At 38.8% G+C, this 10,486-nt stretch overlaps 1 protein-coding gene and 1 non-coding gene across 2 annotated transcripts in view; one reads left to right on the top strand and one right to left on the bottom strand.

The window, feature by feature from the left end:
- Nucleotides 1–4,799: 4,799 nt before the first annotated feature.
- LOC121959396 lies at nucleotides 4,800–4,907 on the top strand. The gene has a single exon (XR_006106906.1). It is a non-coding gene; the product is annotated as a U6 spliceosomal RNA (small nuclear RNA).
- A 2,263-nt stretch (nucleotides 4,908–7,170) lies between these two features.
- Nucleotides 7,171–10,486, bottom strand: part of prkg1b (protein kinase cGMP-dependent 1b) — a 57,788-nt gene continuing 54,472 nt past the window's right edge. The window contains 1 exon segment of the mRNA XM_042508541.1: nucleotides 7,171–10,397. Coding sequence (XP_042364475.1) covers nucleotides 10,299–10,397 — 99 coding nt within the window. The 3' untranslated portion in view covers nucleotides 7,171–10,298.

Below are 10,486 nucleotides of genomic sequence, written 5' to 3'. Positions count from 1 at the left end.
TGTGAAGTGCCACGATGCCTCCCCTCTTGTCCAGCTCTCCCAGAGATTAGTCTGTTACGCTCCACATGTAAGTGAACAGTCCAGAAATCTTTTCCTGTCCTCTCACCAGTGATTAGTCAGCTCCAGTACCTGCAAAGCGTGCTGTGCATCAAAGAATTCACCTTATTCTTGCCTTGTCCCGGCGTTTTCAGCGTGCAACAGTCCAGGAATTAGTCATCTCCGGTGTGACTGAGCTGAGAGGTTTTGAATTTTCATTCTCTCGTTCTTCACGTTCACTGATGATGATGCTGCGCTGGTATCCCCCTCCCCTCTCTCTCTGCCTCCTATTAGCTGTCCGCCGCTCTCGCCCTCCCTCTTTGGATTACTCATCCTCAGGCTTGTGAAGGAGAGAGGATGGAGGGAGGACGGAGGGGAGGAGGGGAGGAGGGGAGGTGACGTTGGCTCACCCGACTCCTCTCAGAGAGAGAGAGGGAGAGAGACATACGGGAAACATGCCGCTCTCTTCCTGATCGTGAGGTTTTTCCCGCATCAGTGGGGGATGGGCTTGTTGCTGACATCACTGTGTGTGTGTGTGTGTGTGTCTCATTCATAAAAAAGGGAGGAGGTCAAAAAGGAGGAGGAGGAGGAGGAGGAGGAGGAGGAAGGAGTTACACCCCCAACATCCAATATGTGTGTCAGAACTGTCTGTGCCAACGAGAAAATTAATTTTCGTCGAACTTACATGAAAATATAAAATAAATACAGTTGAAAAGCGTGTCGTCCGCTGCTCAGAGAGTCAGATGTGAGGGACTCATCTGCAGCAGTGCTACTCAATTTATGGCCCGCAGGCCAAATCTGGCCCCCAATAAGGCGCTCATTGGCCCCCCAGTCATTTTCTAAATCACAATAAAAATAATTCAAACTGGAAAGCAGAAAGACTGGGACACCAGGCCGCCAAATCACTAAATCACGGAGCAACAGAGCACAGCTGGATGAGAGACGGAGCGATAAGACGTCCTATTTATAATGAGAGCGGAGCGGACACCCGTGGAGACACCCGTGGAGACACCCGTGGAGACACCCGTGGAGACACCCGTGGAGAATGAAAGCAGCAGAGACACCGGTGGAGAATAAGAGCGGACAAAAAGTTACCTAACAAAATTCACCAACTTCATCTTTATGTCTTTAGTGCGCCTGCTCTGTGGGCCAGTATATCCGGGTATTTTGCACTTATTCTACACCTATAAAATACAGCTTTTTTGTTTGTTTGTTTTGCTCGACCTGCCACTGAACAGCTGTAATAGGAAAAACGTGGCCCCGCCTACATGGCTGTATCCAGGCTTCCTGTAATAATCCATGGTTTGAGTGCAGACAGACAGAAAAACGGCACTAATGTACAGATTAGTTAGATTATTTGTTGTGTTATATTTTGATTTCAGTGGGCCGTCTGTTAACGTCAGTTACATAACTCCTCAAAATTCTTGAAAAGTTTCACATCAACAATTTAAAACAGACTGCCTCTAAATCCTGCTTTCATGTTTTACCTTTGAACTTAAACAGCACTGCACCCCAACAGAATATGTGAAGAGAAAAAACTGCAAAGACTATTCATATTTTTATGGGAAATAATTTTGTTTGACTATCAAAGAACTCATAAATTAAGGATGATGTCCTTAATTTCGGACTCCCTGGCTTGTTCAAAAGTTGCACTGTTATTTTTTTATGGAAATGATTATAACTGTTATGTGCCTCTGGTGTAAATAAAGATCTGGGGGAAAAAAAGGTGTGTGCAGGCAGCCATGTTTGGATGAGGTAACACCAATTTGGTGGCCTGTTAGTGGGCCAATGGGAGCACAGAAACAATTAAAACTAATGTGGGAGAAACCCAGCAAATGTCGTCTACTGTGTCCTTGCAACATTAACTACGGGTAGGTACTGCTGCTATTCTCGTTACAGATTCGTTAATTGCAATGTTTGCTTTGCAGAAGTTTCTTCCCTGGTTCAATTAAGTGGCCTAACAGCCAAACTAAACAAAATGCCAATTAAGTCTAGTTTATTGCAGAGTCAAGTGCACTTAATGTGAGCCGAATTTTTCAGTATAACCCATAGATGTATAAGGAGGCCCATAATTGTGTTGACGAGTTGAAAAATTGTCTAAAAAGCAAAACGACGTTAAATTGCCGTCATTTAAAAGCGGGGGCTTCTTTTGGTAGCGGTTTTGGGATCGGCTCGCGAAGCTCGTTTGAGAAATCGTGAATTTACGTTATTTTGTTTATGTGTAACTAATAAATGTCTCCCTAAATTGAGTTTGACATACTTCCCCTAACATTTGGGTGTTTGCAATCAAATCGGCACACAAATAATTAGCTTATAACGTGTTTACGTTGTCTGCAGGGAGAATGTTTCACGGTAAAACAAACATATTATGAGGCTAATGAAATTTGGGGATTGACTCGCCAGACTCCATTTAAAATTCCTCTGAATTAACGTAACCTTGTCTGTAGGCAACTAAAATATCGTTTTGAAACAATTTCAAAATATTTTTAGACTAACTATGGGTCCTTGGATAAATTCGGGATTTAAAAAATTTCACAGTCTGAGTTGTCAGTGTGAAAAGCATTGCCGCCAAATCAAACAGGTTATATACAAGTTTAATCAAATCGATTACCGATTATCGATTATTATTGTGTACAATATGTATGCCGAATTACTCAGTAAAACCTTTAGATTTAGAAAATGCCCGTTTGTTACGTTGACGAAGTTTGAAATGTTGCCGAAAAGCTAGATAACGTAAGATCATCAGGGAATGGCTCGCCAGACTCCCTTTAGAAATCATGTGAATTTATGTGGTCTTCTTTAACTAAAACATCTTTCTAAAATGATTTTAAGATAATTTAGGAAGCACGTTAGCTCTTAGAATAAATTCGGCATAGAAACAACCCGCCAAATAAAATTTCAATAAATAATCATAATTACAAAAAATAAAATAAGAAACCTAAAATTTGAGCATCAAGGTAACATCAGGTGCACGACCGCCAAGCCAAACTGCAAATATACCAGTCTAATAAAATGTATCGCTGCTCATTGTGTACAATATGTATGCCGAATTACTCAGTAAAACCTGACGTTTTAGACAAAGTCATTTTATCACGTTGACGATGTTTCAGAGGTTGCAAAAAAGTTAAATATCGTAAAGGTATTAGGGAATGGCTCACCGGACTCCTTGTAGAAATCCCGTGAGTTTACCTAACTTTTGTTTGTGAGCGACTAAAATACCTTTTTAAAACGATTTAAAGATTAAATTCGAATCACTTTAGGCCTAAAGGTAAATTCGGCACATATAGCAATCCTCCAAGCAAGACATTTAAAAAATATCTATATTTTGAGCTCTTTTCACTGTAACAATAGGTGCACGGCCGCCAAGTCAAACAGGAAATATACCAGATTAATCAAATGTACAGCCGCTTATAGTGTACAATATGTATGCCGAATTACTCGGTACAACCTCTAGATTTAGAAAAAGTATGTTTGTAATGCTGACGAAGTGTGAAACTTTGCCGAAAAGCAAAACAACATTTAATTGTCAAAAGTTTGGACTCATTTGTTGTCATTGTTGTCATTTCCTACATATTACATAGAGCTGCGTGTTTGCAGAGTAATTCCTCTTAAAACTACAACCTTACATGACATTAATTCGTGGATGACATCAATATGTTAATTTAAAATGAACAAGTTTTAAGTCAAATTAACACTCACGTGCAGCGGCGCCATGGGTCCCGCGCACACGGCGGTTACACGCTGACGCCTCGCGGCCAGTCTGCAGAATACAAGTTAAAGAAAACAAAAGGAAGTTTGCTTTCACTTCCTGTTTTCATTTCAGCAAAACGTCTGAGTGACGTTCAGAGCGCAATATTTCACTTAAAAGAAGCACATTCACTCCTGTTAAACAATGTACTAAAAAAATAAAAATGAAAACGATAAAAAGCTATCTTTTATTCTGTTAAATATATTATTGTTCTAATAAATAAATAATGAATGTAATCTTTAACTTTACTAATTCTTGTGTTATTGTATTTTGTCTTTTTTCTTTTTTGTGTGTTTTTATTTGTACTCATCCCCCAAATAAGTTAAAAGTAAATTTGATAAGGGTTTTTTTTTTATTGCTGTACATTGGGTTTAGTACATTTATTTAGTTTTTTAAATTAATTTATCCTTTCTAATTTTGTTATTCATTTTTATAAAAATCCATTTTAATGTGTTCTTTATTTTCCCTTTGATGAGAAAAAATGTTATTGTTATTGCTAAATTGTTGTGCATTAGTTGCAAATATATAAAAAGTGCGCAAATATAGTATAGAGTGCAAATAAAACAAAATATAGACCACACAGCTTATCAGTAAGGTGCAAAGACCAAATGTGCAGAAAGAAATATAAACTGGTTGTGAGCAGGTTAACACCAAAGTGCAATTTAAGCAGTGTGAGTGCAGGACTGAAATGCACCTCCTCCTCCTCCTCCTCTTCCTCCTCCTCCTCCTCGTCCTCATTTGTCTCCTTTCCTTACAGCTCCTGACATAGCAGCTGCTTTGCATAGAAGTCCCACAATCCTCAGCTTTGGACCAAAACCAGGACCTTGGTCAGAAACAGAGCAGGGAGTGAGGTCTCTGAATCCAGCCATATAAACACGACACGTATTCATCAGTGGTCAGGCTGCAGTCTGTTGTTTTGCTCTGTCTTTTAAAAATGTTTACATCACTTAACCCATGGCTTAGACAAAGTGTAGACTGAAAGCCTCCAAATAGGAAAAAAGAGCATGAAAAAAATGTGTTACAGCAAGTAACACATGTACTAAACTGGGAACGATACAGAGAAGATTAGCATGGCCCCTGGTGCAAGGATGACACGCAAAATCGTGAAGCGTTCTCACTTTTCATAAAAATATATTTTTATGATTTATAAATATAGTGATATTTGATATTATGTCATGATATGACTGATATTTCAGATTTATTAAAAATATTTGTTAAAACAGCGCCCCAATGGTTCATCAGTAACAGTTCAGGCAGAGAGTGGTACTGCAGCTGCAGTATTAGAGACAGAGAAGTGTTGATCGTCCATAAACTGAGGTTACAGCTGTGTGCCTCCTCCTCCTTGACCTGTGACCACCAAAATTTAATGAGGTTGTCGTTGAGTCAAAGCGGACGTTTTTGCCAAATTTGAAGAAACTCCCTCAATGCATTCTTGAGATATCGCTATTACAAGAATGAGATGAATGCAAGGTCATGGTGATCTTGACTTTTGACCACTGAATTCTAATCAGTTCATTCGTAAGTCCAGGTGGAAGTTTGTGCTAAATTTGAGGAAAGGCCCTTGAGGTGTTCCTGAGATTTGCATTTAGTACAAAAATGAAACAACCACAAGATCATGTTGACCTTGACCTTTGAACACGAATATTAATCTGTTCATCTTTGAGTCCAAGTTCAAGAATTCATTATAGTTAATTAAAACCAAACTAAAAAAAAAAAACTACAGAAGAAGTTTGAAAAAAGTTTTTACTAAACTGAAATAAAAATGAAAACTGGACCCTAGAAAAAAGAAAACAAACTATACGATAATTATATATATATATATAGTAAATTTCTTTAGTTTTAGTCTTTGTCAATCTGGTAAAATGTATTAAAACAACCATAAGATGCATTAGAAGGCACTATTAAAAAAATAACTCATAAAAAATAAACTCAGACTAAAATAATTCTAATAATAAAAACTAAACTAAAACAAGCAAACCCACTATGAACAAGTATGAACTGACTATACAGCAGTTTCCAAGGCAGTTAAATTTGACTCCTGATCAACTACAGCTGCCTCTTTGAAACCCACTGTACACTGACATAACTTTTTTTATGCTGCTTTTGCACGCCTTTCACGCATGTTTAAGCCTTTGAACCCTGAGCATATTGGGTAAATAAAAACTAGAATTATGATAATCATAGCTGTATGTTTTGCAAAATTATTCACAATATTTTTGGGCTCTTTTTTCTCTTCTTTTGCTCATTTCCTTCTTCCCATGTTTTTGAAAATAAATACATAAATAAATAGAGCCGGTTTGCTCAGGTTTCAAAGGGTTAATCACTGTTGTACAGCAAAGTACCTCCAAAAATATGAAACGCAAAGTCTGCTTTTTTTGTTAACAGCTTTTATTTTTCAAACAGATCAAACTGCTTTGGCAAAAATGATTTTGTTTTTAACAGTCATGCCCATAAAGCTTTTTTGAACTGAGAGACGGAGCAAGAGAGTCAGAACATTTCTTCAGCTACCATAGCAGCCACTGTAACAATAATAACAACAACAATTATACCCATAATCTACAAACAGCTGACACATCATAAAATACTATATTCCCAGTATATACAAATAAATCAGCTTTATCACACAATCTCATAACCACAAAATATCACTAAGAATGGATACGAACATTAATATTTCTACTTCTGGTCCAAATACATTTTTAAAATAACTTCTGTTCTGATTGTGGTCTCCGTACATTCAACTGGACATTAAAATCAACCCGGCAGTCTGATTTTTCAGTATGTGGTGATGATGTTAATATAACTGCAGTATTTTTCTTGGACCTAACTGAGATATTTATTTAAATGATATTAATGAAATTAGAAGCAAATAAAAAAGGAGAAAATTCTGAGATTTTTTTTAATAAAGTTATGATATTATGAAAATAAAATTGCATTTATTTTTTCCCAAAAATGTACCAGTTTAATCTCATAATATTAACACTTTTATTCTTATAAATTTACTTTTTTCTTGAAAAAAAGACTTGAAATTAGGACTTTATTTTTTATAATATTTTGACTTTATTCTTAAAATCTATAATTTTTTGTTCTTTAACATTGCCCTAATTTCTCATAACATTAAACCGATGATAAAGGCTATCACGTGTTAATCAGTGAGCTTTAAGGGTGTTGGTCGGTATGTTTTTATAACTTTAGAGCGTGTACAAAGAATCAGATTGTAGAAACAAGCTAGAAACAAAGATACAATCCTTCACTGGCTCCCCAACAAAAAAATAAATAAAATAAATATTTCCACCTGCTTTCAGTATTTATGCTAATCCCATCTAATCACTCACTCTCTAAAAGAAACAGAATAAAATGTCGAACTATTCCTTTAGAGTCGGGCTGGTTTGCCGGCGTGTCTGACTGTATTCTGCCCTCTGGTGGTTAAAAAGTGAACATTTCCGATATTTTCATGCAGAGCTCACAGAAGTCACATCGCTGCTCAGTTTACGATAATAATATCACGACAGAGTCAGACTGCTAAATACAAAGGCTTCGTACCAAAGAATGACATCTATCAGCTGCTTTCACAAAAGGCCACATATGAATACAAATCCAAACAAACAGATCAAAGATTTTCTGGTTAAATTCTTTGTTTGTGGCAGAAATACAAACCTCAAAGACTGCACGTCCACTCAACATCTCTGTGTGGAGTTACTGCGAGCAACTGAAAATAATGATTACCTTTAGGTTTTCTGTCATGTTCAGTCGGTTTTTGAGCGTAGATATACTTGCTTTTAACCCAGTTTGTGTATCCTGCATTGTGTCTTTAACAGTAAGTCTACAGATGTTTATTTGATGTTTATGAGTGAAATCTAAAGATCTACAGGAAGCCAAAGATCTGCATAAAGCCAAAAAACATGAGACGTTCAGCAACGCAAAAGCAGTGAGCAAAACACTTCACTCTCATTGAAAACCAACACAAAAAGCTGCCTCAGGTTGCTAAAACACACTCTGTCCAATCAGGCCCTTACTTTTTTATCTGCAAATCATCAAACTCCATCTGTAGGTGGGTTTCCATTAACCCTCAAACTGCACAAATTCAAACTCCAATACAAAATTCACCTAATGGAAACATGTCAATTTTGAAAAAACTCCTGTTTATCTCAAAGGTTTTACGCTTGCATGAGATGGTATTTCAGGCGATTCGTAAATGCCGTATTTGGCAAAACTGCAAGGGAGGCACTTTTTCGCTCCTATAGATCATATGATGTGGCTACTTTTCTCACTCTGGCACAGGAACGTGGCATCTTTATTCTAAATCCTGTCTACAGCAGGAAAAAACTGACAATGAGCAGAGCACCAGGCCAGTTTGGGTGGCAATTCTGAGGTCTGGAAACAGGTTTTTTAAAAGCAAGTATATCATGAGCCTTAGACACGAAATAGGACAAATTCTAAAACTTTTAAAACTTTGAAACACCTCGGGACAAACAGCCAATAAGAAATTCAACATAGTCGTGCATGTGTTCGAGTTTGTGGGTGCGTGCAAAAATACGTAGAAGTGGAAATATGTACAAAATATCGGTTCTCATGCTGCGATCCAAAGATGTACACCATAAAGAATGATAGAAAGGAAAGTTTAAAAGTAGAAATGTTCGTATGCCCTCCCCGTCAACCACAGAGGAGGACCACAGCTGCTACACCCAAAACATTTCGTCTTTCAGTCTTTGGATTTCCCGAAAATGAAATGAGAAGTGAAGGCATCATGGTGACCTCGAGTTTGCCTGTTCAGTCTTACGTCTTTCCTCTTGCTGTTTGTGTTCGTCCCTTGGAGCGAAAACTCACCCAGGGATGTTTCTTCAAAGCCAGGGCTAAATCTAGATTCAAAGGGTTAGAAAAGCCCCTAAGGACTTCCAGAACCGCATCCAGATCACAAAACCTGAACAGCAGACATCACAGGACAGGCAGTGGTAGAAGTATGATCTCCGTCTAAGGGGTCAATGGTCAAATGTCAGCCAGTGATCAAGGACACTTGACAGGAGCAAAGGCTTTCGATTGGCTGCAATGGTATCTTGATGCCATTAAAAGGTACCTGAAGGGACAATTCGAAGCCGTCACCTGTCTGATGCGAGCTTGCTCTCACTTGTTTTCAACCATTTTAGCTCCCACCAGAAACATTTTTGCCAAGAGTCCCAGAAACCAACCAGTATCTCTACACTGGTACAATCCCTTGCCCCAGGTGTGCTGTATGTCCATTTGGTTGAGCACAAATTTGTTGAAGGATATGAACCATGCCCACATTGCTGGTTTGATGATCCAGCCTTGTCTTTTTTTTTCTGGGAAGCACTTTGTGATAAAACTTCGTTTGGCCTCTGTGAGATTTGCCAGCTTTCATCTTTTGTGGCTTCACTGATGGGTTTCAGTAGCAGGTTTCTGGTGGCGATCACTAATTTCAGTCCAGGTTATCTCCAAGTGTTGCAGCAGTATACTGGAGATACAGCAAGGCTCGTACCATGTGACCGTGTGCTGATGGGTGAAGATACCCAAAGTTCAGCAGCAGACAAACAAGGAATCATGTTGTTCCAGGTTCATATTTCTTGACGTCACTCCTGGGCATTGCAAAAATATCTTTCATGCATCGTTGGCACATTTGTGTTAATGAAGCGATTATGTTCTGACGAGCTCTTTAAAATCTGATGACATGTCCAGATTGCGAAAGTTAAGAACATGTTTGCACTCTTTTGCCAAGAAGACGGACCACATACGAGTTAAGATTTTTAGGACTGATTCCTGCTCTTAAAGATTTTGTAAAGAATTGTCTTGCAGCAATGCAGATGACCTAAAGCAAGACCAACAGTGTGTGACTGCTGATGGATGATCACACCCAAAGCTCAGCTGTAGTCGAACAAGGAATCAGGGCTGTTCTGGGTTTAAAGTAATACTCATAGCCTTTGCTTTTCTGCCCCGTGGGCACATTTTTTGTGTATGTTGTGATTATGTTCCAGAGTTCAAGATTACTTTCTCAGGTCGTAAAAGTCAAGAACATACCTTTTGACCAGGTATGCGCCAACTGGAGACCTCTAGAACCTATTTACTACTTTGAAAGACTTGATCAACAAGTCGTCCTGGTCCTGGAAATGGGGGCAGACTGTAGATGTGCACAGATGGTTTGCCTCATTCTTGATCCACCTCATCTTCCAGCTCGTAGGTCTTCTGGCAGCTTGAGTTCCTCATGTTAGACGGAACTGACTTTATCAGTGAGAAGCCTGGAGACCTTTCCATCAGCTGCCTTATGTACACACAAATCACTTTGGGACATAACGTGGCTACAAAACATCGGAGGTTTCACTCCCACAAGGTCCGGCAATGCTTAAAGAACAACACAAGCAAAGTTGTAGTAAGGCGCCCCAAGTAACAACATACTTCGAATGGCACAAGAAGTTCGCCTTTCTGCAGCCTAATGAGAAGCCGAGATTTGGACCTCACCATCATTCGCAAGGTGTCAGGCCTTTGGGTTTGGGTGTGGGCTGGACTAAAAGTCGTAATCCCATCCAGAATTGTCATCCGGTGGTGGCTCATCTGTGTCTTCAGGGAAACTGTCGAAGTTACCGGTGTCAGTCGGAGAGGAAACCTGGACAGAAAAACACACTGTCAAACACCTGGAGTGGGTCACACCAGCTGTTTTTTTGTTTGTCTTTTACTAAGGCAATGTTTAGATGA

The sequence above is a fragment of the Plectropomus leopardus genome, chromosome 19 (assembly GCF_008729295.1).
Source record: "Plectropomus leopardus isolate mb chromosome 19, YSFRI_Pleo_2.0, whole genome shotgun sequence".
NCBI lineage: Eukaryota > Metazoa > Chordata > Actinopteri > Perciformes > Serranidae > Plectropomus > Plectropomus leopardus.
This window is presented reverse-complemented; position numbering and strand designations above follow the sequence as displayed.